Source organism: Chelonoidis abingdonii, chromosome 2 (genome assembly GCF_003597395.2).
Source record: "Chelonoidis abingdonii isolate Lonesome George chromosome 2, CheloAbing_2.0, whole genome shotgun sequence".
NCBI lineage: Eukaryota > Metazoa > Chordata > Testudines > Testudinidae > Chelonoidis > Chelonoidis abingdonii.
The window spans coordinates 2269439-2295935 of NC_133770.1; the positions used below are offsets into that span (position 1 = coordinate 2269439).

Consider the following 26497-nt stretch of genomic DNA (forward strand, 5'->3'; position numbering starts at 1 on the left):
CGCGGTCCCGTTGCGGCGGAGCCGGGCCACGCGTGGGCGTGGGGCTGCCGCGCAGGTAGGACACGAGTGGGGCAGCTGGAGCACGGGGCGCCCGACGCCGCGGTGATGGGCGCGGAGAGCTCAGGGCCGCTTGGATGTGCTGGGGGGACATTTCCTGCCCCCTCTTTGATGCAGCAGCGCAGGGGGTGGGACTCCTGGGTCCCCCGCTGCGTCCTGTGCTCTGCCCGCGGGGAGTGGGGGAAGGGCTTAACAATGGGGCGGGAGGGGGGAATATGGGGGAAAGGAAGAGACGCGGGGGGGACCATCCAGTCGGGGGCGGGAGATTATAGAGGAGGGGAGGGGGAGAAGGGAGACAGGATGCGGGAGGGAGGGGAGAATCTAGGCAGAGCTGGGGGAGGGGGAGAGGCGATGCAGGAAGAGGAGGGCGGGATGAAGCAAGAATTGAGAGGAGGGGAGGGAAGGGGAAGACTCCACAGAAGGGGAAGGGAAGCTGTACAGGAAGGGGAGGGGACGAAGGGTTGTGCAGAGTGGGGGGAGGGGCTGAGGTGGAGCAGGAGAGGGGGGAAGAGGGAGGGGAGCAGAGGGGGAGGGGATCTGGGGGGAGGGGAGGAAGGCCAGGCTGGGCAGGAAGAGGAGGGGATAGAGCCAGCCCACAGAGAGGGAAGGGCTGAGCAGCTGGGGGAAGGTGGGGGAGAAACTAGGCAGGGGGAAGAGAGACAGCACCCATGGGACATACCGCAGTTGCTGGGACAGTCTCAGTAGGGCTGAGTCCTGGGGTGCGATTCCTTGCTGGAGGGAGACGCCAGCGGGAGCCCAGGCAATGGTGCTGGTCCTTAGGCACAGACCTGGTCTGGAGTGGGGCATGAAGCCCTGTGAGCTAAGGGGACATCACAGCCAGCCAACACGGCTAGGAAGGGGTTAACTGAGGCCTGTGGGAGAGAGAAAGCTGTGGCTGTTGGGGAAGCCAGCACCTGCTAGCTAAGGTGTTGCGCCCATGCCAGGCCTCCGTGAGAACGCCGCGGCCTGCCATCTCACCAGCCTTGTCTTCTCTACAGAGCCATCGAGTCAGAGCCACCTCACGCCGACAGGACACGTCCATTTCTACGCAGCCCCCCAAGCTGTCCTCAGCAGCCTGCCCGCCCGCCCTCCGCAGCCCTGTGCTAGCACACTAAGGAGACAGCGTGTGCTCAGAGCCTGAGCTGCCAGCCCCGCAAACCCCGCCTGGGATCTGACAGCCCCGCTCGGCTGTTCTTCCTCGCCCACCATCGCTGCCAATGGAGCACGAGCCAGAATAAGATGCAGCCCCCTCTCTTGGCCTGCGGAGCCGACCCAGCTCAGGAGTAAAAAGGAGTCGCTAAGGGTACGTGGGCACCGTGGTGAAAGGCCTGCGGCATGGCTGGCCCGGACTCGGGCTGCGAGGCTGTGTAGACATCCTGGCTCGGGCTGGAGCCTGGGCTCTGACTTCCCGCAATGTGGGAGGGTCCCAGTGCCTGGGCTCCAGCCTGAACCAGAACAGCTGCACTGCGGTGTGATAGCCCTGCAGCCTGAGCCTCGGTGCCACTGGTTTACTGCAGTGTAGACGTACTGGAAGGGGCATGGGGCACACAGGGAGCAGAGCATGGATCACTTGAGCCAGCTGAATCACTGTGTCCCAGCAGGCGGGTTTTGTCTGCTCTCACCGTGATGCCTCCGCACACAATACTGGGGGACGGTCCCTTGTTTAATGCCAGCGAGAGTTTTCATTTCCCAGAAGATGGGAGCAGGGGGCTGCAAGCAGATCCCACATCCTAATGATAAAGGTGTCCCTGGCGGCCAGGGACCAAGCCTGAAGGCGAAAATCTAAGGCAGTACACGGGTCCCAATAGTACCATCCGCCCTGTGAGCGGATCTGGGCTCCAGCAGGTCAGCCCTACTTTAAAAATGATTCTTCCTCTCATAGCAATAAATGAAATGGTGAAAGCTTGAGCCAAGTGTAAGCCGTGCAGTGATGTCTGCCTGAGTTGAGGGACACCTAGCCTGGACGGGTGCGGATTTCCCCACTCATCTCAATGGGATGTTAACTCTGAACCCTACGGATGGCAAGTAATAACCCAACAGTGCTAGCTAGTTGGGCAGAAGCATCCAGCCAATGTGTTGACTCCACACTGTCAATTAATCTTCCACCCATTCCCAGCTGCCAGTTGCCTGTCATGCAGCGACCGAGACTTTCAGCTTCCCCCCCGGAAGACGTCTGCAAAGCCTTTCTGTAATTTCATTCAGGATTCAGTAGCACGTTGAAAACTGTGTGTGTAGGGACAGCATGAAGCAAAGTAGATTCAACATCCAAATACAGAGTGTGGAGCTGTGCTGCGTTACTCAGCTTCATCCCTGAGTCCACAGAAAGCTCCGTTTCCGAATGTATTTGAAGCTGCTGCAGACTTTCCACCAGAGGCTGCAGAATGTAGGCCCAGCTTCTCGCAGAGCGCACCGAGCCCTGACTGTGATACTGCCCCAGAGCTTAAGTGGATTAGCCCACGGGGATGTTTCCAAAGCCCCTGGGATGCGCTGGGGTGCGTTCTCTGAGGTATCCCCACTGAGCATGCTGCTCACTCAGCCGCGTGTTCTGATGGGCAGGCGTCTCTTGTTGTTGCAGGTCCCAGCGAGGTGTGAGGACGGAACCGCCCTCCCCGTCTGAAGCAGGGGCAGAGCACACGGGGAGCAGCACGAGACCAGAATGAGGGAGAACTATGATGCCATGATTGCTCTGGGTAAAAACAGCCCCTGCCAGCAGTGTGTGCCCTGCATTGCACAGGGAGTGCTCCAGGGAGAGCCAGCGAGGGTCACCTCCCCCTAAATTCCCTGGGGGGGCTGGTGGATGGAGCACTGACAGTGTCGGGGGCTCTGTACTGGCTGCAAACAGGCAGGCCCTGTGGTGCGTGGCTCAGGCAGAAGCCATTGCGACCCCAGCCCAGTGGCACTATGCAGGAGTGTTATCTCCACTGGGACTACGGTCCTATTTGGACTCCTCTCCTAAACGTACCCTCCGTCAGCTTTGGGCGACTGGGTTTGCTGTGCCCGAGAGCCGGCGGGTGGCCCGGCCTGCCCTGCATGTGGCCAGCAGCCTCTGTTGTGTCTCATGCAGGGTCCCCCGTCGCCAAACCTGAGATTGTCCCACGGATCGAGCAAGCTGAAGAGCCTTGTGCCAAGGCTCCTGGGGAGGCAGAGAAGAGGGAGGCCCCTGGCAGCGCCAGCCCAGGTCAGTGAGGGGCAGGGGCAGGGCTCTTTCCCAAGCCAGATGCTCCAGGTCCTGGAAGCAGAGTAAGGATGTGGACTAACCAGTGCTTGTGCTGTGTCAGGGTAGGAGGATCCGGGTACGGTTGTTGCTCTGCCAGCCTGGAGGTCCTGCTGAACCCCAGCCGCAGCGACTTGCCATCACTGGTGCTCGGCCCGAGGTTTGCATCCTTTCCTGTGGGAAGCAGGAGCCCTTCTTGCGCCTGGTGGGTGTCTCCAGGGGGCTGCGCTGGGGACTGCAGCAGCCCCCGCATGGAGCTGTGAGCTTGTGGCACTGGTGCTGGCTGCCTGTCCCTGGCTGCAGGCACTTTGAGCTATTGCTGGGGCCCAACAAAACGTTTACTGGTTTGGGTCACAGTTGCTTATGGAGCTGCCTCTCTCTGAGTGCTGCTGCCCGTGCTATATGCAGGAGGGAGCCTCTGCTGGCATTGGCAGGGAGGGGCGTTGGAACTCTCCTCTCCTCTCCGTCCACCAGAGCCAGGATTTGCTGCTCTTCAGGCGCCATGACGCCACGGGTGATGGGCGACTTTATAAAACCCAAGGGAGGTGCAGCCAGCCCCTCCTGGGCTGCTTGTGACACTTCCTGAAGCGTGGGGGAATCTGGGCTTGATTCTCCCCCCCCATCCCCGACAGGATCCGTAGTTCCCAAGCCCGAGATCGTCCCGCAAGGTGAGCGAGAGCAGCAGCAGCAGCATGGTGGCGAGCAGCAGATGGGTCTGGAAGGACGAAAAGGCCCTGAGAGCAGCTGTTCAGGTGAGGAAACACCTCCCCCCCCATCTGCCAAGCAGGGGCAGCCTGAGCAGCCAAGCAAACGCCCTGGCACCGTCCGCTGCCAATGTGCCCCAGCCCTGCGGTGAGAGGTGCTCAGTCTCCACAGCCCCCTCAGCCCTTGGCCAGCGAGGAGACCGCTCAGGGCTCATTCACATCCCTGGCCCCGGTTCCCAGGGCTCGCTGGGCCGCGGGAGCTGCTCCAGTAGCTCAGCAGGGGGCGGTACTGGAATTGCTGGGCGTAGTTCTGTCCCTGAAAAAGCCAGGGACGTGGCTGGCCGATGGCTGGGGGTTGGTGAGTTACCCAACATGCTGGGCTGTCTGATTCCCCATCTCTCTCTCCCCTCCACCCGGGCAGACGACTGGCTCATCCGGACAGTGAAGGTGGAGGAGGACTATGAGGAATGGCCCGCGAGTCTCAGCGCGGAGGTTCTGCTGTCGGGGCAGCTGCAGGGCAGCAGTTTGCTGCACCCCGACGGGGGCCACGGCTTCCTGGGCGCGTGCAAGCTGGAGAGGCCGAGCTTGGAGGATTACGGCAGCTACAGCGACCTCCCGGGCTTGGCCCTGCAGCAGTGGCAGCTCCTGACCGAGAAGCCATATGGCTGCACTGAGTGCGAGCGGCGGTTCAAGGACAAGCTGACGCTGCGGCTCCACCAGCGGGTGCACACTGGGGAGAGCCCCTACGCCTGTGGGGAGTGCGGCCGCAGCTTCAGCCAGAAGCCCAACCTGGTGGCCCACCAGCGCACTCACTCCGGGGAGCGGCCCTTCCCCTGTGCCCAGTGCGGCAAGGGCTTCAGCAAAAAGGCCCACCTGACTCGGCACCAGCGCATCCACACAGGCGAGCGCCCCTATCAGTGCGCCCAGTGCGGCCGCTGCTTCAGCCAGAAGATCCACCTGGGATCGCACCAGAAGACGCACACTGGAGAGCGGCCCTTCCCCTGTGCTGAGTGCGGCCGAAGCTTCCGCAAGAAGACACACCTGATCCGGCACCAGCGCATCCACACCGGGGAGCGCCCCTACCAGTGCGCCCAGTGCGCCCGCAGCTTCACCCACAAGCAGCATCTGGTGCGGCACCAGCGCGTGCACACGGAGCCGGAGCCGGAGCCAGGGGCGCTGGCCCAGCTGGAGACAAGTGCCCCCTGCAGGCTGCCAGGAGTGGCAGCGCCACCCCCCGGGTCCTTGCCGGAGCAGAAACCCTTCACCTGCCCCGAGTGCGGCAAAAGTTTTAGCTGGAAGAAGAACCTGACATCGCACCAGCGGCTGCACCTGGAGGGGCGGCCCTTCTCCTGCGCCGAGTGCGGTCGCGGCTTCAGCGACAAGCGCCACCTGACCGCCCACCTGCGCAGCCATATGGGCCTCAAGCCCTACGCCTGCGCCTACTGCGAGAAGAGCTTCAGTCACAAGCCCAACCTGACCACGCACCAGCGCACGCACACCGGGGAGCGCCCCTTCGCCTGCGCCGACTGTGGCCGCAGCTTCACCCACAACCAGCACCTGGTGCGGCACCGCCGTGTCCACACCGGCGAGCGCCCCTTCGCCTGCCCCCAGTGCAACCGCAGCTTCAGCTCCCGGCCCAACCTCATCGCCCACACCAAGGCCCACTCAGGCAAGCGGCCCTACATCTGCGAGCAGTGCGGCCGCGGCTTCAGCCGCAAGTCCCACCTGGTGAGGCACCAGGCCGTGCACACCGGCACCCGCCCCCACGGCTGCAGCCAGTGCAGCAAGCGCTTCAGCTCCAAGACCAACCTGGTCCGGCACCAGGCCGTGCACACGGGGCACCGGCCCTACATCTGCACCCAGTGTGGCAAGAGCTTCAGCAGGAAGACGCATCTCCTGAGGCATGAGCGTACCCACGCTGCCCCGCTGCAGAGCGACAGGGGCAGTGCCTGGGCTGTGCATGACCCCCTGAGCCAGCAGGCAGCCTGCCTCTAGCGGTGGGGGACTAGTAACTCGCAGGGCTCACCACTCCGAGGGACCAGTTGCTCTGCTGTGAGCTGGACAAAGTGCGGGCAGGTGCTGTGCCCTTAGTGCCAACCTGTAACCCCGTCCCCGCCGTGCTGTCCCAGCCCTGTACACTGCTCTGCAGCACTCCGCTCTCACCCCACCCTGCCCCCGTATCCCAGTCCTTCCGTGTCCCCCTGGTTCTGCTCATGCACTTCACACCCGACCTGCAGCCCCCTACTCATCCAGCCTGGGGCTCCCTTCCCCACCAGCTCTGCTGGTGCCCCTCGTTCCTGACAGCCAGCCATCGCAGTCCTCCTCTAGAGCCTCACTTCAGCCTGGCCCTGCAGCTCAGCCCAACCTGCCATGCCCTCCTGGGGCTCCCCACCCACAGCTCTGCCGCTCACCCTCAATCCCAGCTCTCCGGTGTACGGACGGGACGGGAGAGAGAGAACTGGGAAGCCACAGGAAAGAAGCTGCCTGAGTGTCCTGCAGCAAGACCCACTTCTGATCCAGACGTGCCTTGAGAGCCCAGCGTGCAGTTCACACAGCCCAGCCCTTATGGGCACAGGCAGGGACACCGCTGGGCGCAGCTGCCCTCAGCCTCGGCCTGTCCATCATCCACCTGCTGCAAGTGATAAAAACAGCACCTGCGAGATAAGCCCTTAACACTGCCTGGGGAGCTGACCAGGCAGGAGGCGGCGTTAGGACTCATCGCTGAATCATGCCTAAGCTAGAAGGGGGCATAATACCATTCCCTGAGCCAAATGGTGCCATAAACAGTCTTATCGAACGGTGCTGGAGATGGGTTGGAAGCTGGCTTCTCAGCCTGCTCAGTTCCCTAGTCGCTGGCCAGGGCACCCGGCAGTGGTCCAGCAAGAACTGAGGGTGAGCGAGAAGGGGGAGTCTCTGTTCTCTACCTGAGAGGGGGCACAGCAGGGAACCCCCAAGCAAAGGGGCATTTGAATGTTAACGTCCCTCTGTAATTAAAGACGAAACTTAAGCCTGTTGCCTGGCTAGTGCTGCGAGCTGGGCGTTTCCTTCTTCACACCTGTCTTGGGGGGTCTCTGAGGACCCTCCAGGGTGGGAAGCAGAGGCTAGGCACTGAGAACAATTGGTGAGACCTGCTTGGGTCCACGGCGAGACAGTCACAGAGTGGGGAAGCTGGGACCGTGAGGGGCCTGCTCACAAGTTCCCGCCATACCTGCCAATATCTTTGGAACAAACAAAAACAAGTTAATGTCCTGTTTGGGTGAAATTACACCAATCACAGCCATGGTGGGAGGGCTGCCAGCTTCTCCCCGCAAAGCACAATTGCCAAGGAGTTAATTTTGTCCCCGCCTGCCCTTGTCCCCCTGTTCTACTTCCATTCATTCTGCACCACTCTGTCCCGGCATCAACTGATTCTGCACCTCTCCTGCCCCCTCAACTCCGCAGAAATCGTCGGCTCTGGCTCTGCAGCCCCAGCAATTCTCCACCTTTGCTCCTCCTGCAGCCGTGGAGGCCCTCTCCTCCACCTAGGAGGGGGCAGCTCAGCAGGGGTCTGTTCCTCCCTCCCTCCCCAGCTTGAAATGACTGGGTTCAGAGGGAGGGTGGAGCAGAGCCTCTCTGAGCTGTGCAGGCTGCTCCCTCTTCCCCATCCCTGACCCAGGATCTCCTGGCAGGGCAGAGATAGACCTGCTGTGGGCAGCAGGTTGGCCCCCCGGCTCCCTGAATCTGTGATACTGACATCCCTGTCCTGGGTGCCAGCTGTTTTAACAGGCGATGCAGAGACAGAGCGGGGCTGGGGAGTAGTAGCAGGTGTGGAGATGGCACATGAGCTCACTGAGGCAGGGACTGTCCAGTGAGGCCCTGATCCCTGTCTGGGGCATGCAGCAGAAATTGCTCATCACGCTCATGGATTTGGGTTGTCACCCCTAGCTCCTGGCTGAGGGGGACTTGGTGCCAGGCCTGGTGGACAGCAGGGGAGCTTGTCTATTGCCAGGGTGCATTCGCTGGTGGTGCCTCCTCCTGGCCATCCTGGGGATTAGCTGTGCCAGGCACTGTGCCCTCCACTGGCAGTGTCTTCACCCTTCCTGTCTCACCCTGCAGCCCCTCTCGCTCCAGGAACTGCAGCCACCTATTCTGGACTCGGCCCTCTGGCCAGGTCACTACGTGGTTCCCCTTCTGAGGGTTACCCAAAGCCCTTCCACACAACCATTCCCAGGCAGTCCTCTGGCACTGTCCTGATGGTGCCACTTCCCTAGCAACCGGTAGGGAAATCAGGGCCATTCACTACTCCAGCTTCCAGTCCAGGGACCCTGTACCTAGGAACTGGTCTGGTGTCCCTCAGCCCTTGTTCTCCTTTCTACAGCTTCTGGTCCCTCTCTTCTCTGGGTGAACCACCTCTAACATCAGAGGGAGTAACTGTTGGTGCCTCTCCCTGGGAGTGAATGCAGCCTGCAGCCCCCTTCTGCTGCCAGCTTCCTGGCTTTATAAACGCAGCCAGCTTCCCCCTCGGCTGGGCTTCATCAGTAAGTGGTCTACAGGTTAATTGGCCTAATTTACCCCTTCAACCCTTGTGTGGGGTGGACACAGGGCTGGTGCCCTGCATCCACAGGCTGAGGGGGAAGGCGGCTGAGCTCCATAGGAGAGAATGGGGCAGGCCCCACAATCAGAGTCCTGGAGGTAGGGGAGGACAACTATCTGGCTGCATTTTTGACAGAGGAGGGGACCTTGCTGAACCTGGGCTGTGAGGCAGGAGCTGCTCTGCCCACAGAGCTGGCCAAGCCCCCAGCAAGACACTTGAGGGGGAAGCTGGGGACAAAGACCTGCGGCTTGCCAGCCTGGTAACTCCCTGAAGCCTGCAGGGGCAGCAGCCAGTGCAAACACCTCAGCAGGGAGTGCAAAGCTGATGGCATTCAGGTGGAGAGGGCTAATGGCATGAGGTGGGCAAAGGCAGCCCTGGGGGCACAGCTGGGAACCAGACAGCTGAGCCAAACAGCAAAAATTAAGATGTCTGTACACTAATGCGAGGAGCCCAAGTAACAAAATGGAGGAACTAGAGCTATTGGTGCAGGAAGTGAAACCAGATATTATAGGGATAACAGAAACATGGTGGAATAGTAGTCATGACTGGAGTACAGGTATTGAAGGCTATGTGCTGTGCTCTTTAGGGAAGACAGAAACAAAGGCAAAGGCGGTGGAAGTAGCAACTGTATAGCTATGATGAGGTTAACTGTAAAGAAATAGATGATGGAATGGATAAGAGCATCAGTCTGTCTGGGCAAAAATCACACTGGGAAAGAAAGCTACTACAGAACTCCCGTATGCTAGAATGGGTTTGGGGGTGTCTACAGACCCCGCCAGGATCTGATTTGGAGATGGATATAGAGACCTCTTTAATGTTTTATGAAGTAAACACTAATGGGAATTGTTGATCTTGGACACTTTAACTTCCCAGATATAACTGGAGACAAGTGCTAGTAATAATGATAGGGCTCAGATTTTCCTGGATGCAATAGCTGATGGATTTCTTCACCCAAGTAGTTGAAGACAACAAGAGGGGATGCACTTTAGATTTGGTTTTGGTGAGTAGTGAGGACCTCATAGAAGAAATGGTTGTAAGGACAACCTTGGTTCGAGTGATCATGAGCTAATTCAGTTCAACTACATGGAAGGATAAACAAAAATAGATCTGGACTAGGGTTTTTTATTTCAAAAGGCCAAACTTTAAAGAACTAAGGAAATTAGTTAGGGAGTGGATTGACTGAAGAATTTGTAGATCTAAAGGGAGAGGAGGCCTGCAGAAACTTCAGAAGCCCTGATCCCAAGACAAGGGGAAAAAACCATAGGCAGAATTTGTAGACCAACTGGAGAGCAAGCATCTCAGAGAGGTGATTAAGAAACAGCAAAAGCCTACAAGTGAGTGGAAGATGTGGAGGGATTAGCAAGGAAATACCTTAGTGAGGTCAGAACATGTAGGGATAAAGTGAGAAAGGCCAAAAGCCAATGTAAGTTGAAATCTGGATGACCTTGTAAACTGGAGTAATAGTAATAGGATGAAATTTAGTAGTGAAAAGTCCAAGGTCATGCATTTAGAGATTAATAACAAGAATTTTTGTTATAAGCTGGGGACACATCAGTAGGAAGTAACAGAGGAGGAGAAGGACCTTGGAGTATTGGTTGATCACAGGATGACTATGAGCCGCCAATGTGATATGGCCGTTAAAAAAGCTAATGCAGTTTTCGGATGCATCAGGCAAGGTATTTCCAGCAAAGATAAGGAGGTGTTAGTACCATTATACAAGGGACTGATGAGCCCTCATTTGGAATACTGTGTGCAGTTCTGGTCTCCCATGTTTAAGAAGGATGAATTCAAACTGGAACAGGTACAGAGAAGGGCTACTAGGATGATCTGAGGAATGGAAAACCTGTCTTATGAAAGGAGACTCAAAGAGCTTGGCTTGTTCAGCCTAATCAAAAGAAGGCTGAGGGGAGATATGATTGCTCTTTATAAATATATCAGAGGGATAAATGTCAGGGAGGGAGACGAATTATTTAAGCTTAGTACCAATGTGGACACAAGAACAAATGGATACAAACTGGCCATCATGAAGTTTAGACTTGAAATTAGACCAGGGTTCTCACACACGCGGCCCACGGGTCGCATGTGGCCTGCGAGGTCATTTTCTGCGGCCTGCAAGGTCCTCGCGGTCTCCCCACCTTCCCCCAGCTTTTACCTAGCGCGGCTCTGGCCCGGCGCGCACCGGGGGCAGGGCAGGCTCCTTGCCAGGCTCCCTGCCCTGCCCCACACCGCTCCGGGAAGCGGAAAGAACGTGGGGGAGGAGGGGTACAGGGGTGTGTGTTGAGGTTGCTTCAGGCAACACCCCCAGCAGTGGGGACAAAAGACATATCTGACTTCCAGACTAAGCTTGATAAGTGTATGGAGGGGGTGGTATGATGGGACGATAGCCTCATTTTGGCAATTAATTGATCTTTGACTATTAGTGGTAAATATGCCCAATGGCCGGTGATGGATGTTAGATGGTTTTATTCCGACCAGAGCCAACTTTTATTAAGACTTCAGAAACTTAGATCCAGTTGGGCAAATCTTTTCTCCCTGTGAGCTGCAGGCTGCTCGGAGCAGCTTCATTTCCCTCTGAGCCTCAGGGGGCTGGTGTTGTGATGAGGGCACAATGCTCCAGCCCCAGGGTGGGATGGTACCAAGATGGGATGAGGCCTGACCCATGTCATGGGCCCACACTCCGCTTTTTTTACTGTCATAAAGCCCCATGCTTCAGCTCCAATCTAGCCTAGACCCCCGTGGGGGGGTGTGACCAGACAAGAACCCTGCGCTCTCAGCTCCAGACACAGAGGTCTCTAACCTGGCTAGCGCCAGCCCCTGTATCAGATGGTTGCGGTTCAGTGCATATGGACTTTGCACAGTGAGGCACTTTGGGGCGTGCAAACCACACAAGTCCAGCTGGAGCTCACGGGCTTTCCTGGGCACTTGAACTCCCTTTCACTCTCCCGTACTGAGTGTCACATCTCAGACAGGATGCCGGTTCCTCCCGCAGACAGGCAGCTCCTCTCACAGCTTCCAAAACCTGGCTCACCCGCCTGCCCATTCCATAGCTAAGCTTTTCCCATTGTGCGATGCACTGAGCTGACTCCAGATTTACTCACTTGTTTAGGAAGGAAACCCCCCAGTCCCTGAGCTGTAAAGGGCTGAGGCCTGTATTCCGAGTGAGAAACTGTGGTTAGACACCCGATGCCGTCCAAAGGGATTAACTTTTAAAGTATCCATCTTTGCTGTGAGCATTTCACTGGTCATGTTGTAATAGTGAATGGAAGAGAGGCTAACCCACAGAAATGTGCTGTGAGGAGCCTGAGCTCCAATCATGTCTCCAAGACACTTCAACATCCAGGGCCAGTGCAAGGAAGTTTCGCACCCTAGGCAAAACTTCCACCTTGCACCCCCCACCCCAGCCCTGTGGCAGCTCCCTGCCCCCCCTCCACCCTNAGATCTGTGTGCACGGGGTGTGTGTGTGCACGCACGGTGTGTATCTGTGTGCACGGGGTGTGCGCGCACAGGGTTTGTGTGAGTGCGCAGTGTGTGCGCACGGGGGGGGTTGCGCGCGCACGGTGTGTATCTGTATCAGCATGTGCAGTGCCTGCCCTGACTGTACTGAACACCGGGAGCGGGGGTATGGGTGGGGGTGGGGACTGACAGCCCCCTGCTCCGGAGCTAAGGGGCTGCAGGGTCCTTCTTCCAGCCCCCGGCCCCAGCGGGGTCCCCCGGGGCCGCTGTGCGGAACCTGCCGCTCGCTGGCCCTTTAAATGCCCCCCCCCGGAGCTGCTGCACCGGCCCCTGTTGCCATGGCAACGCTGCGCGGCTCCGCCCCGCGAAGGGATCGGCCGGGAGCGAGCAGGCGGCTGCGCTGGGTGAGGGTCCGCGGGCGGGTCCTGGGCAGTGGAGAGGGGAATGGGCGTGTTACCGTGTTCATCTGTGTGTGTGCATGTGCGCAGCCATCCAGGTGTGCATCTGTGTGTGTGCGTGTGTGGTTATCCGTGTGTGTGCAGCCATCCAGGTGTGCATCTGTGTGTGTGCATGTGTGGTTATCCGTGTGTGCGCAGCCATCCAGGTGTGCATCTGTGTGATGTTGTCTCCGTTGTCCGGCAGTTCCATCCGGTTGCATCTGTGGTGTGCGTGTGGTTAGCCGGTGCGCAGCCATTCCGTTGTGCATCTTGGGTGTGCATGTTGTACCGTGTCGCAGCCATCTCAGGTGGCATCTGTTGTGTTGGTGTGGTTATCCGCATGTGTGCATTCCATTCCGTTGTGCATCTTGGCGCCTATCATCCATATGTGGTGCATGGACTGTGTTCATTTCTTCGTTGTGTCAATGGTCTGCATTGTAGTCATCTAGTTGTGTGAGATTCATCTGTGACACCACTACACGTTCATGTACTGTGTTGCTTCCAATTGCCGGTGTACACTGGGGGGATGCACGTGTGCAAGGCATTCTGGCTCTGCCACATGTAGCACATGCATTCCCAACGCCCGCCAGCGCCGGCAGGTGCACGGCTGTGGCGAAGCCCGCGCTCCACCGCCCACTGAGTGTCAGGCGCAGCGGCCGGCCCGGAGTCCCTTTGAAGGCCAAGAATTGGTGGTTACAATACCCCTATTTCCACAACCCCATTTGCTTTGTGGATGAATCCCCACACACAACACCTCTGCACACTTGCAGCCCACACCATTGATCCTGGCCCACTGTGCCTGCTCCCAATGCCTGCAATCAAACAGCCAGGCTCGCCCATGGCCTGCTGGAAGGGACACAAGAAGCCAGGGAGACCCCTGACCCATGGGGTAATGGGGGGTTAGTACAGCAGGAAGACACGACAAGGCTCAGGCTAGACAGGCAGGGGTGATCCCATGACGAATGGCTCAGTTAGGGGCGAGGGGCCGAATTCCCCTTCAACCCAGCTCGACAGCTGCTGCTTGTAGTGGACCTCTCCTTGTCCTACTGCATCAAGGGTGGGCAAACCTCTACTGTGGCGCAGCATCCTGCGCAGAGCCAGCCTGCAGGAGATCGTGCCCCTCCCATCTCCCCACGCACCTGCCACAGATGGCACTCGAGCATCCAGGGCCGAGCAGGCCATCAGAGGCACCCGAGGCCCCAGCGTGTGTGGTGGGGAAGGAGCTAAAGGAGTCCGCCCGCTGGCTGAGGCTGCGCTTGCGGAAGGAGGCATCTGCTGGCAGCCTGATCCTGTCTCCTTTCCCTCTCGAGGGGCCCTGTCATTGCTGCGTAAGCAGCTGGCAGTGCCTAGGAGCCCGTGGCATGCGCTGGAAGGCAAAGACTTTCGGACCTTGCCCGCTCAGGTTGCAGAGATTCTTCCGTAACGTGCTGTGACTGTCTCGGGTGCCCCCACCTGAGCCATAGTGCAAGCGGCCGCCGTGATTGAGCCCTGGCGAGAAGGATGAGGCGAGAACGCAGGATCACCGCCCAGTCGCTGAAGGCCAAGACGTGCGAGTTGCCCTGGAGCCATCCTCGTCAAGCTGCGGGGGGTGGGCCATCTCGAGCTGGGCCGCTGGTCGAGTGACGCCACCCTGAGGCTGGACCCTCGCACGCCATACCCAACCGGGCCCCCGGCTGCCCTCATCCCTGGCTTCCTCAACCTCTCGCCAAGGCCGCCATCTGCAAGCCCTGGAGCGCTCAGCGCCTCGAGAGCCTGCAGAGCCTCAACTTAGCCGCAACCTGCTGGGCCAGCCGCGACAGCTGCATCGGCGGGACTGCGGCCGCGCGAGACCTCGCGAATGCCCCCCTCACAACCCGGCCCACCATCAGCAACAACTCCCGCTCGCACACCTGGGGCCTAACCGAGCGCCCTGGGGACCTTCTCCCCTGCCTCAGGCCAATTGACGGCGAGAGGCTCTCGGGCGCGCAGCAGCTCTACCAGTCTGCAGTGACCTGGACAGCTCCTGGAGCCAGGCTCAGCGGGGGGTGCGGCACCCGGATCCAACCGAGCCAACCTGCCCTGGGTCGAGGAGCTACTGGCACGGGAGGCCGGCTCGCGCAGCTCCATCATGAGGAGGCTAAAAAGCAGTTCAAACCGACTTCTGCAGAAGGCCGGAGCTGACGAAGAGCGACGACACATCTCCCAGGGCGACGGCCCTGAGCGCCGCAGCGACCGAACAGCCTCGTTCTGAGCCAACTGCTGCACCACTTGTCAACGGCAGAACTGGAGAGCCTCCGCCCAGCTCCATGGAGGCCCCATGCCCCCCCCCCTGAAAGTTTTCCCCCAAAACCCCTGCAAAGGCGCCCCCCCTCCCCTGCTAGCCCCCTCCCGCGCCGCCTGGAACCGAGACCTTTCTATCTCTCTGACCACAGCTACTTAGGCTGGGAGGCCCTGCCCTCATCCCAACTGATCGGGCTCATGTCCCCCACCAGAGGGACTTGGGGCCCAAACCAAGAGGACTGTCAGACCGACTGATGGCAGCCCACCCCGCCAGCACGCGCGCACCTGGGTCTGAGCCAATAGTCCAGCCACTGAGCCCCAGCCCGGGTGTGTGAGCCTGAAGCCGGCATCCGGTGAGCCGTGCTTTTTCCAGATCTCTCGCACAACACCTCACCGTCTCCTGCATCGTGGCTGCTCAGAGTGCTGCACAATGCCCCGGCTCAGGCTGCTCCCATCCCTCACCCCTGGGCTTATTTCAGATGCTTCGGAGACGAATTCACCAGCATGGCCACGTACGGGCAAGTCTACTTTAAGCAAAGACAGACCCACCTACCAACAGGCAGTGGCCCTGCCTGCCATGCTCGCCCTTGCCTCTCAGTCTACAGCCATGGGCCAGTCAGGCAAGCATATGTTTGGGAGGGGATCGCCCCAGTCTTCCCTTTGTGATGACCTTTGCCCTGGCAGCCTGCACAGCGGACAGGTTCAGCATTCATCACTCACTACAGCCAGTCCTGGTGGAACCAGTCTGTCACCAGGGCGCACGCTTCCTTCCCCAATCCCAGTGCCTGGAAGAACTGGCTTGCCTGACCCGTTGCAGAGAGTAGTGCCAGCGGAGGGACGCTTAATCTTTCGTAACCCCATCTGCTGAAGTGCAGCTCTGCCAGATGTGTGGGCCTGGCAGTTTCCCCACCGGGCAGCACTCAGCCGGGCTTTGGATGGTGTTGTCCTGGCTACATTGCTCAGAGACAGCTCATGGGAATCTGTATGTGACGCACTGACCCCAGGAATTCGCTCCTGATTGCGGCAGGCCCTCTCGTCGCGACCCTCGAGGATGTACTAGACTGGTCAGCGGCTCAGGCCGCCCTAGCGCTGCGTGCAGAATACCTACTGGCGAGGTAAGGGATGCTCACTGCTTCCTGTGGGGCAGACCGGCAGGAGTGGTGCAAATCCTCTTCGCTCAGGGTGGAGAGGGACACAGCCCGACAATGTGGATCAAGGGCGGCAGGGCCTGGGAGCTGCCTTCGCACCATGGCCCTGCCAGTGTGGAAGCGCGCCTGCGTGCATATGTGACAGAGATTGCCTGGAAAATAAAATGTGCTCATCTCTCTGAACCCCTGCTCTCTGTGCCCGGGCGTAGTAGCCAGGGGCAACCCCAGCTGACCGGCAGGGCCTCAGTGACTTCCGTTCCGAGCGTGGCTGGCTGGCGCGGGCACTCACTGGCCACAAGAGGGGGCCTGATAATACTGGGGTTCTTTAAGTCCACCGTGCCCTCCCTGGTGATGTTCTGGGGTGCACCCGTACATTCAGCTCTGTCCCAATCGCCGCCTGCCTGGCCTTCACCCCAGCCACCTGACCTACTTCATGCGGCTGGATTGTAAAACTGGGAGGCGTGCTTCAGGCGCTTGCACTGGCTCCTACGACTCAGCTAAATCCCAAGTCGCCACCACAACCCTACTAAATGCTCCCCGCACGCTGAGTGGGCAGAACCCAGGGACCCAGCCGTGGGGAGAGCGTGACAGACTCCTGGGCTGCCTGCCCGCAGGAGACGATGCGCTGGAGCAGACGACCCCATGAGCAATCCGGGGCAGTGGGAGAAGGCCAGTGTGGCTTGTTCTTGCTTGAGCAGAAGTGCCAATCAGCCCTGTGACCGAGAATACCTGGGCCGCGCAATCGCATCGCTGGCAGAGCAGCCCCTGGATTGAATACGAACACAGCCCTCTGAAGTTGTCTCTGCTTATTGGAGGAACGCCGGGCGTCCGTGATGCTGGCGAGGTGGGGGGTGGGACAAAGCGCAGCATCATTGGCCACCGCTCTGCCGCGCCTGTGTGCTCGAGTAGGCGCAGTTCTTCTGACGGCAGGGTGGTCGCAGTCTGCTGCTGCAGCAGCGATAGAATAGGTCCTTCCATGGTGAGGTTGCCTGCACGTTTGGACTGGCAGCGAGGAAGAGGGAGAACGCCATCGGTTTAGCAATTGCGTCCTAGAGGCTCCGGGGATCCCGTTCCCTGCTGCTCAGCACTTGGGTTGTTCTGGGAGATGGAGGTGGGCTGCCGCGTGGCATAGCAAGTCTGAGTGGGTCACGTCTTGGGCAGAACAAGCTGGCCGAAGCGTGGCCTTGAGGTGCGGCTGCTGTAGGCAGGAGAGGCATCCTTCTGCACCAGGCGGCCTGCAGTGCACTGCCCACCAGTCCGCACTTCGGGCCCTGTGGGGGTGCTGTCAGCTTCATCTAGGTGACCACTGCCTGTGGTAGCCGAGTCCAAGCTGGACCGGACCCATGCCCGCATTGCTGCTGCCCTTGTTCCTTGGGGTGCTGGACACGCCTCCCTCCAGCACTCTGGTGCATCTTGGCGCCCGCCTGTTGGCTGCGCCTGCGGATCAGCCCTGGGGGAGAGAGTGTCAAAGATAGTCACGTTCCAAGGGAGCAGGGCACAGAGCAGCTCTGCGGGGGCGTTGTAAGGGGGGAGCAAATCTGGGTGTCCAGCCAGAGCCCACATAAAGCGAACCTGAGCAGCCCAGCCCCACCGACCCTCTGGGGCCCGTCCTACGCCATGCTGTGGATATGGGTTGCTACTGGCTAGGAGCGCAGCACCTTTGGGAAAGCAAACGGCCAGGATAGGATCTTCGTCGCTTCTCTCTGACAACAGTCGCATCTCCTCGTTGTCACTCGCCAATCCTCCTCTCCTCCAGGGCAGAGGTGCCAGGTCACACTCCGGACTCGGGGAGGGGTCGGATTCAGACCCCAAGCACGACCCGGGCATGGCTGGGCCAGCGCTGATTGGCAACTCATCAGTCTGCACAGATGTGGAACCACTGAGCCCAATGCTCGCTGTGCGCATTGCGTGTGCATGTCTGTGTGGCATGTGTGCGGCATGTGCGTGTCCTGCATCGTAACTGGACCCGGTGTGCTGTCGGTACTATGGCCGAACCATTGCCGCACCCTAGGATGTGGAACTGGGGGTGGGAATGTCCAGACTGATGCCTGGCCCCACCGCACTTCTCGTTCGCCGTTGCAGACCGTGTCCCATTCCGCCAGCAAGCCTGTCCCTGCGAGAGGTGCTCTGGCCCACCGCTGACTCACCTTCAACATGTCGTGCAAGTCTCACATCCTGCAGTGCACGCGTGAGCCAGCACCTCCCGGGTGCGGGATGTCAATTGAACACAGAGCGCTGCTGGGAGGGATTGCATTCCTCTGAGGAGAGAGGGCAGGTAAGCGCAACAGCCCCGTCGGGTGATCTGGCAGGGCGGGCCGAGAACATGCAGCGAGCTCCTGTCACGTGTCCCCAGTGCCTCTGTGCCCCCGTCACCAAGGGCTGTTCCCTCGAACTCGCACCTCTCTGCCCCAATGCCTTACGGCTGCGGGCCCCCACATCAGCTGTGCGGGCAAGCGTGCCCCAGCACGCCGAGCACATGTGAATTGTCCCCAGGGAGTCGCGCAGAGCTTCGGACTGGAGTCCAGTCCACGCAGGTCCAGCTTGAGCCCTCACTGCTCCACCGTGCCAGGCTCAGCCCCTCCCTGCCACTCACATAGCGTCCACAATTCCTCCCTGGGGCGGCGGAGCTGCAGCTGCCCCTCCTCTCATTCCCAGGGGCTGGGAGTCGGCACTGCAGCCTTTCCCCGGGAGGGGAGGATGCCCTCGAGCATGCCCCAGCCTGGCCGACAGCACGAGCTAGAGGTGGCTCGCCCTTGCTCCACCCCTTGCGTTGAGGGCTGCAGTTCCTGTCTACTCCCCGGTGGGTTTCTCGGCTACTGGTTGCTGGACTCTGAGCCGCTTGAGGCACATAAGCCGCCGTGCGATACTGCCGGACCAAACAGAACCCGAGGTCTCAGTAAGCATTGTCTGTCCAACTCTGCCAGAGCCCGGGCTCTCCTGCTTGAGGGGTGAGGTTCCCGCGGGACTGCGCCCGACGAGAAAGGCCTCAAGAGGGGGCTGTGCATTGTCTCACTCTGCTAGCCAGAGACTCCAGCCAGCACATTGGTCAGGCCTTGAGCACATGGCAAGGGAAGTACACCAGCCTGCAACGCAGCCACCGACCTCCAGGTAAGCCCACTCACCGCCATGGGCGGACCGTACACATCCTCCCCGAGCACGTTGCCCCCACTGTAATTCTCCGGCCTCCCAGGCTTGCGGCGCCGAACAGCTGATTGGCACTGCAAGTCTGGGAGGCCGGAGAAGTTGAGCAGCGACCGCATTTCAGGAGGAACCCCTGTAAAAAAAAAATTGGGGGCACCGCTTTTGGGCACCCCCAAATCTTGGCGCCATAAGCAACTGCCTAGTTCGCCTTAATGGTAGCACCAGACCTGTCAACATCCCCTGCAGCCTGCCGGAGGTGTTAAAGGAAATCAGCAGCAACCCAAAGAGGCCTTGGTACAGTGTTAGAAAAAACCAAGTGTCTGACACATCCTGTTCAGGACAGAATTTCTGCCATGCCAGCCTTACAAAGCAAAGGGAAAGGATGGTAAAATGGCATTCTTTGTATGGGAGGTGTCTGGCCTTGCACGTCAGTGGAAATGGAGGATGCTTCACTGGAAACCATCCAGTCCACCTGACAGATCAACACTCACAATTTAAAATATATATTTGCGTCCAAGAAATTCCAGGGTATTTTACTGGAGAGAGGTATTACAAAGAGGCAAATGACACTACAGGCTTCAAGGAATGGGGGTGTGGGGTGTGAAGAGAGCGGAGTGATAATTGGGAGCTTTTTAGGAATGCTTCATTAGATGCTAAATGCTCCCCACAATTCTGCAATCATGTATGAAGGCTTCTTCTTTGAAAAAAGAATAACATTCTCGTTAAGAGGGGAAGTGAAATTAGCAATTAAAAATAAAAATATAATACATAACAAATGGAAAAATGGGGAATTTGATGGCAATGAATACAAACGAACCATTAGGAAAATGTAGATAGTTGATAAGGGAAACCCAGCATAGCAGTGAAAAAAATCTCTGGCCAGTGTAGTTAAGGACAAAAAGAAGGAATTCATTAAGTAGAGTATACCAGGAACAAATTAAATCCTAACCGTGGTATAAGTCTAATACCAGGTCAAGATGCTAAAATAGACCATCCTGATCCAGGAAAGGCAGAAGTATTGAATCAATATTTCTGTTCTGTATTTGGAATGAAGCGTGATGATGTATTCATATCTCATAGCGATACGGAAATACCTTCTATTCCAACAGGAATCCTGTAGGGTGTTAAACAGCAACTACTGGAGTTAATTTTTTAATTGGCAGGACCGGATAACTTGCACCCAAGCATATGAAAACAATTGGTTGACGAGCTCTCTCAACCACTGATGTTGATTTTGAACAAACTGTGGAATACCCAGGAAGTTCCGGAGGACTGGGGAAAATGCTACTGTTGTGCAAATATTGTAAACATTTAAATAACGCCAAAAAGGATGAGCTGAGTGACTTTAGACCAGTTAGCCTGACAACAATCTTGGGCAAAATCATGACAAGGCTGCTCTGGGATGCAGTCAGCAAAGACTGACAGGATGGCAGCCTGACTAACGGCAATCAACGTGGTTTTATGGAACTCAGGTCTTGTCACACACATTTTACATCACTTTGTGATGAGATTACAGGTTTGGTTGATAAAGATAACTGATGACATAATGTAGCGATGACCTCTGCATGGCTTTTGTCTGAGTCCCACATGACATTCTGTTAAAAAAAATAGCACTATACAAAATTCATGTGCCCATATTAAATGGATTAAAAACTGGCTACCTGAGAGATCATGAATGTAATAGCAAACGAGAATCATCCTCCTTTGGGGGTGTTTCTCCTGGTGTCTGTTTTGTCCCAATGCTATTCACTACCTTTCTCAAGCGTCTGGAAGAAAAGAGAAAACCTTTGCTGGTAACATTTGCAGATGACACCACAGACATTGGCAGAGTGATCAGCCATGATGGGCAGAGGTCAGTTATACAGACCAATCTAGAGCACTTGGTAAGGTAGGCTCATTGGACTAGTCATTCATTCATTCTCTCGCTCTAGCCCTGTCACTGGGTTGGAGAGAGAGTGACTCTGTATGTAGTCCAGTGCTCAGGGCACACCCCCGAGCCCCAGCTCTAACTCCTCAGTCATTATTTATCCACAGGGGAAAAGCTTCATAGAGGAGACTGTCAGAGCCCCACATCAGGCTACTCCATAGCTCAGTGATTACCGCATGCTTGGGAGAGCCTGTTCAAAGCCTTTCTCCTCCTCCAGTGGAGGGGGAAATCGAACCCGGGTGAGAGCTCTGACTACGGCAGTATTGCCAATCTCAAATGGTCAAAAATCATGAGTCAGGCTCACCAAAACTCACGAGATTGGCTTTAAAAATGGGAGATTCTGTAAAAAAATAATCGATTTGGCATTCTTTTGATTTGCCTCTTGCTTGTTGAGCCCTTAGAGTCACATTTTGAAGCTTTCTTCACAGCCAGGAGGGGTAGAAACTTACTTGTTCTTTAAGAATGAAGGCTGAAATCATCAGAGATCCACATGACTCCAGGAGCTGGGGCTTTAAGGAAAACAGGCATTGTCACAGCAGAGCAAAGGCTCTGTGGGATGGAGCAGGTGGCTTGGTGCTCAAAGTGAAGAACAGAAATAAATAAAACATGGCACTAAGCACCTTAACTTCCCCTCGCACAGACTGGCGGGCACGGCTGGTGAGGTCTCCCCGAGGACTGAGACTGCAGGGCTGACACACAGGGCAGAAACCCCTTAGGATGGCCCCCAGGGTATGTTAGGCCCAGTTAGGCAAGCAGGGGCCAGAGCCGTGCAGCCACCTCGGCCTTCTCTGAACCCTCCCCTCAGCCATCTGGAAGGGGAGACATACACCAGTGTCATCTGCACCTCTGGACCAGAGCAGTGTTGGGGGGCAGCCAGTCTCCCTCCATTCTCCCACTCTGTGGGGCACTGGGGATGGAGGGTGGCCAGGCCGGGGGTGTGTGTGTGTAGGGTGGGGTGGTAGAGGCATGACTGTCAGCAGGCGAAGGGGTCCTAGATTCAGGGGGCTCGCTAGTCCAGGAGAGAGGGGACGGGGTAGGCTGGGTTTGAGAGCTGCCCCTGACTGGCGGGCGGGGGGGGGAGATCCCCTCCTGACTCAGCCTCACGTGGGCACCTGGGGTTATGGCCATTTGGCTGTTTGGGGCGGGCACTGGGCAGACAGCCTGGTCCTGCATCACTGCCAGCCCCATGAGTACATGGCAGCAGGGCCCATCGAGCATTTACCCGAGACCCTGACCCCACAACTGCCAGGCGTGAGACCACAATCCCCTCAGGCGGGGGTAGAGAGGCAGTTTGGGGGGGTCGGTCTCCACTCCCCTCAAGTGGGGGTGGAGAGGCATTGGGGGGGGTTGGTCCGCGCTCCCCTCAGCTGGGGGTCAGAAGGCAGTTTGGAGGGGTCAGTCTGTGCTCCCCTCAGGCGGGAGCTGAGAAACAGTTTGGGGGGGTCGGTCTGCGGCTCAACACTTCCTGAGCCCTCCGCTTCCTGCTCAGCCCCCACCTCCTCCTGGAGCTCGCTGCTCAGCCCACCCACCCCCTGCGCCAGGCCCCCCACAAACCCCATCCCTGTTCAGCCCCCACTCCGCTTCCTGCTCAGTCCTGCTCCCTTGCAGCCCGAGGCCCCCACAATCCCCACTCCCTGCTCAGCACCCCCCACTCCTTGCGCCCATCCTTGCTCAACCCCAACTGCCTCCCTTGCGCCGAGCCCCACTGAGCCACCCTCCTTGCGCCCGCTACCTGTTAGCCCACTCCCTCCTGCAGCTCTTGCTCAGCCACCCCTACCCCTTTGCAGCCAGACCCACCAACCCCACTCCCTGTCAGCCCACTCGTCCTTGCGCCCAGAGCCCCCCACTCACCCCTTCCCTGCTCGCTCACTCGCTCCTTGCGCTAGAGTCTCCTCACCGAGCCCCCGCCCGCTTTTGCAGCCCCACTCCCTGCTCACCCCACCCTCCTGCAGCCCGCTTCCTGCTCAGCCCCCACACCCCCTGCGCCCCTGCTAGCCCCCCACCCTGCAGCTAGAAGCCCCCCAAACCCCATCCCTGCTCAGCTCCCACTCCGCTCCCTTGGCAGGCCCACTCCTGCTCAGCCCCCACCCACTCCTGCGGCCCCACTCCCTGTCAACCCACCCGCCTCCCTGGTAGCCGAGCCTCATCAAACCCCACATCCAACTCCTTCGCCCGAAGCCCCCCACGTAGCCCACCCATCTGCTCACCCACCCGTCCCTGCAGCCCCTTCTCCTGCTAAACCCGCCTGCTCCCTGTAGCCTGAGCCCCATCAAACCCCACTCACCGCTTTCTTGCAGCCCAGAAGCCCCCACCGAGGCCCCCCCGCTCCTGCAGCCCCACTTCCTGCTCAACCCACCCTGACGCCAGAGCGCCTACCCGCTCCCTGCTTTGTTTTCTGTCGCAGCCCGCCTGGGGTGCGGCTGCGGGGGCGGGTGGGGGTCCCTCAGCAACAGCGCAGCCCCTCCCTTACCCTGCAGCAGCCGGCATAGCACAATCCGCCGGTCCCGCTCCCCGTTCCCCCTGCAGGGCCTCCTGATCCCCGCCCCCCAGCCGCGCCGTACTAAAGTATTGGCCGCCCATCTCCAATTGTTTGTAAGGGGCTCGAAGCTTCCATTGCCTCTCTCAAAATGGCCGCCCGCTCGCCTTTAGGGGTTGGGGGGCGGGGCGGAAGGAACTGCAGAGGTGCTGGACCAGCTCCTTTCCGGAGGGGCGGGATCGTGGGGGCCTGCCGAGTTGGTGGCGCGGACCGACTCCCCACTGCTTCTGGGGTGAGGCGGACCGCCCCCCATGCTTTCTCAGCTCCGCCTGAGGGGCGCACCAGACTGACCCCCCCACTGCCCTCCTGGCGGGAGCGCGAATCCACCCCACATAACTGCTTCATCTACCCGCACTGGGGGCAAGACCTGCCCCCAACTGCCTCTCTACCCTGAGGGGCACGCGACCCCCAACTGCTTTTCTTACCCACCACTTATAGGCGGAAGAACAGACCCGACCCCCCACAAACACTGCTCTCTACACCCACCTTGAGGGAGCAGCGCGACCGACCCCCAAATGTTTTTATCAGCTCCAACGCCTGAGGGGGGCACAGATCTGCCTCCAAACTGGCACCTTCTTTGACTCCAGCTGAGGGTGAGCGCGGACCCCCCCCAATGCCCTCTCCACCCCATTAGACGCGGGAGTGTGAAGAACGCACCCCCAACTGCACCTCTCTACCCCGCTGAGGGATTGTGGTCTCACGACCTGGCAAGTTTTGTGGGGTTCAGTAGGTCTCGGGTAAACATGCTCGATGGGCCCTGCTCCGCCATGCTACTCATGGGCAGCTTGGCAAGTGAATCAGGACGGCTGTTGCCGATGCCCCGCTCCCAACAAGCAAATGGCCATAACCACCCAAGAGTGCCCACGTTGAGGCTAGTTCAGGAGGGGATCTCCCCCCACGCCCGCAGGTCCAGGGCAGCTCTCAACCCAGCCATACCGTCCCCTCTCTTCCTGGACTAAGGAGGCCCCTGAATCTAGGACCCTTCGCCTGCTCGACAGTCATGCCTCTCTACCACCCCACCTACACTCCCAACCGGCCTCGGCACTCCATTACCCCCAGTTGCCCACAGAGTGGGGAATGGAGGGAGACTGGCTGCCCACACATGCTTGGTCCAGCATGGTGCAGATGACTACTGTCGATATTGTCTCCCCTTCCAGTGGATGGGGAGGGGTTCAGAGAAGGCGAAAGGGTGGCTGGCACGGCTCATGCCCCCTGCTATGCCTAACTGCACTAAATCCCTGGGGGCACATCCTAAAGGAGGTTTCTTGCCTGGTGTGTCAGCCTTTGCAGTCTGTCTCGGGAGACCTCCAACCAGCCTGTGCCCGTCTGTGACGAGGGGAAGTTAAGGTTGCTTAGTGCCATGTTTCTAATTTATTTCTGTTCTTCATTGGCACAAGCCCACCTGCATCCACTCCCACAGAGCCTTTAGCTCTTAGCTGTGACCATGCCTGTTTTCCTTAAGCCCAGCATCGGACGCTCCATGTGGATCTCTGATGACTTTCGCTTATCTTTCTTACAAGAACAAGATAAGTTCATCTAACCCTCCTGGCTAGTGACCGAAAGCCTTTCAACATGTGCTCTTAGGGCCACCACCTCAACACAGCAAGAGGCCCAAATATATCAAAAGGCCTGCCCAAATCGATTTAATATTTTTTACAGCAATCTTCCATATTTTAAAGCATCTCGTTGAGTTTTCTGGTGAGCCTGACTTTCATTGAACTTATGACCTTTTGATTGGCAATTACTTGCGTAAGTCAGGCTCTCAACCCGGAGCTTCGATTCTCCATCCATAAGCAGAGGAGGAAGCAACAGGCTCTATGAACAGGCCTTCTCTAAGCACTGGGGTAATCAATGCGCTATGGAGTAGCTGATTGTGGGGCTTCTGACGTCTCTTATGAAGCTTTTCCTGTGAGATAATAATGCTTGAGGGAGCTTAGAGTGGCTTACGGGGGTTGTGCCACTGAGCATCTTGCAACTACAATACAGCTCTCACTCTTCTTACTCAACAGTGCACCAAAGGGCTCAGAGCCAGAAGAGATCTGATGTACCTGACTAGATCATGAGCTACCTTACCAAGTTGGTCCTTTAGATTTGGTCTGTATACTGACTTCTGCCACTCTGCTTGACTCCTCTGCAAATCGTTACTGGTCCCGGTGTCATTGCAAATAGTTACAGCAAAGGTTTTCATCTTTTTTTGCCCGACAGCCCGTCCTGCCGCACACCCCCGGTACCCGTCCTCGCCCCCCCGCATTGGGCCCAAAACCGCAGCCGCAGACACACCCCCAAGCCGAGCGCATGCTTCTCGCTTTGCTCATTACATTTCATGATCCTCTCACGGTCACGCCAGATTCTTTAATCATCTCTAATATGGCGCACATTGATTTTGTCCCTCTAGTGCTCAATTTTTTTTAACAGCAATGTCACCTGCTCGGCACTCAGCCCACAGCCATCGCGCGCGTCTCGCTCATTTGTCTCGTTCTTTATCAACCAACCCTGTAATCTATCTACAAGTTATGTAATGTGTGGTGACAGACCTGGTTCCGATAAAACACGTTGATTGCGTTTTAGTCAGGCTTGCCATTGTCAGTCTTTGCTTCGACTTGCATCTCGGAGCCTTGTTCATGATTTTGCCTAGATTGTTGTCAGGCTAACTGGTCTAAAGTCATCAGCTCATCCTTTTTGGCATTATTTTAAATGTTTTACAATTTGCAACGTTAGCATTTTTCCCAGTCCTCCGGAACTTCCTGGGTTTCCACAGTTTGTTCAAATATCTAACATCGTGGTTTGAGAGATGGCTCGGTCCCAATTGTTTTCATTGCTTGGGTTGCAGTTATCTGGTACCTGCCATTTTAAAATTACTCTCAGTAGTTTGCTGTTTAACCCCTACAGGATTCCTGTTGGATAGAAGGTATTTCGTATCGCTATCGGATATGCCTACTCATCACGCTTCATTACCATACAGAACGGAAACTACTTTGATTTCATACTTTTGCTCTTTCTGGTTCAGGCATGGTCTTTTTAGCCTCTTGCCCTCTCTTCTCTGTTTTT

The 26497-nt window shown here is 57.9% G+C and overlaps 3 protein-coding genes and 1 long non-coding RNA gene across 5 annotated transcripts in view; 3 read left to right on the top strand and 1 right to left on the bottom strand.

Annotated features, from left to right (window-relative positions):
* Positions 1 to 6982, top strand: ZNF467 (zinc finger protein 467). 2 transcript variants are annotated; one of them, XM_032803037.1, is made up of 6 exons: positions 1 to 55; positions 1056 to 1360; positions 2633 to 2747; positions 3122 to 3235; positions 3904 to 4023; positions 4397 to 6982. In XM_032803037.1, the coding sequence occupies exons 3-6, from the start codon at positions 2714 to 2716 to the stop codon at positions 5968 to 5970; spliced, it is 1842 nt and encodes a 613-aa protein (XP_032658928.1). In that variant the 5' UTR covers positions 1 to 55; positions 1056 to 1360; positions 2633 to 2713; the 3' UTR covers positions 5971 to 6982. The 2 variants fall into 2 exon arrangements, with proteins under 2 accessions (XP_032658928.1, XP_074918187.1); XM_075062086.1 differs by lacking the exon at positions 1 to 55 and having other exon boundaries at positions 974 to 1360.
* Positions 6983 to 7087: 105 nt separating this feature from the next.
* ZBED6 (zinc finger BED-type containing 6) overlaps positions 7088 to 26497 on the top strand; it is a 27504-nt gene continuing 8094 nt past the window's right edge. Inside the window, exon 1 of the mRNA XM_032803027.2 lies at positions 7088 to 8492. The gene's annotated coding sequence lies outside the window, so the exon portion shown is untranslated. The remainder of the gene's footprint in view (positions 8493 to 26497) is intronic.
* The window catches only part of LRRC61 (leucine rich repeat containing 61), a 27407-nt gene continuing 13272 nt past the window's right edge, over positions 12363 to 26497 (top strand). The window contains exon 1 of the mRNA XM_032803042.2: positions 12363 to 12405. The gene's annotated coding sequence lies outside the window, so the exon portion shown is untranslated. The remainder of the gene's footprint in view (positions 12406 to 26497) is intronic.
* On the bottom strand, positions 20426 to 21635 carry LOC142046287 (uncharacterized). The gene is made up of 2 exons (XR_012655152.1): positions 21363 to 21635; positions 20426 to 20752 (listed from the first exon to the last, which is right to left on the bottom strand). It is a non-coding gene; the product is annotated as an uncharacterized LOC142046287 (long non-coding RNA).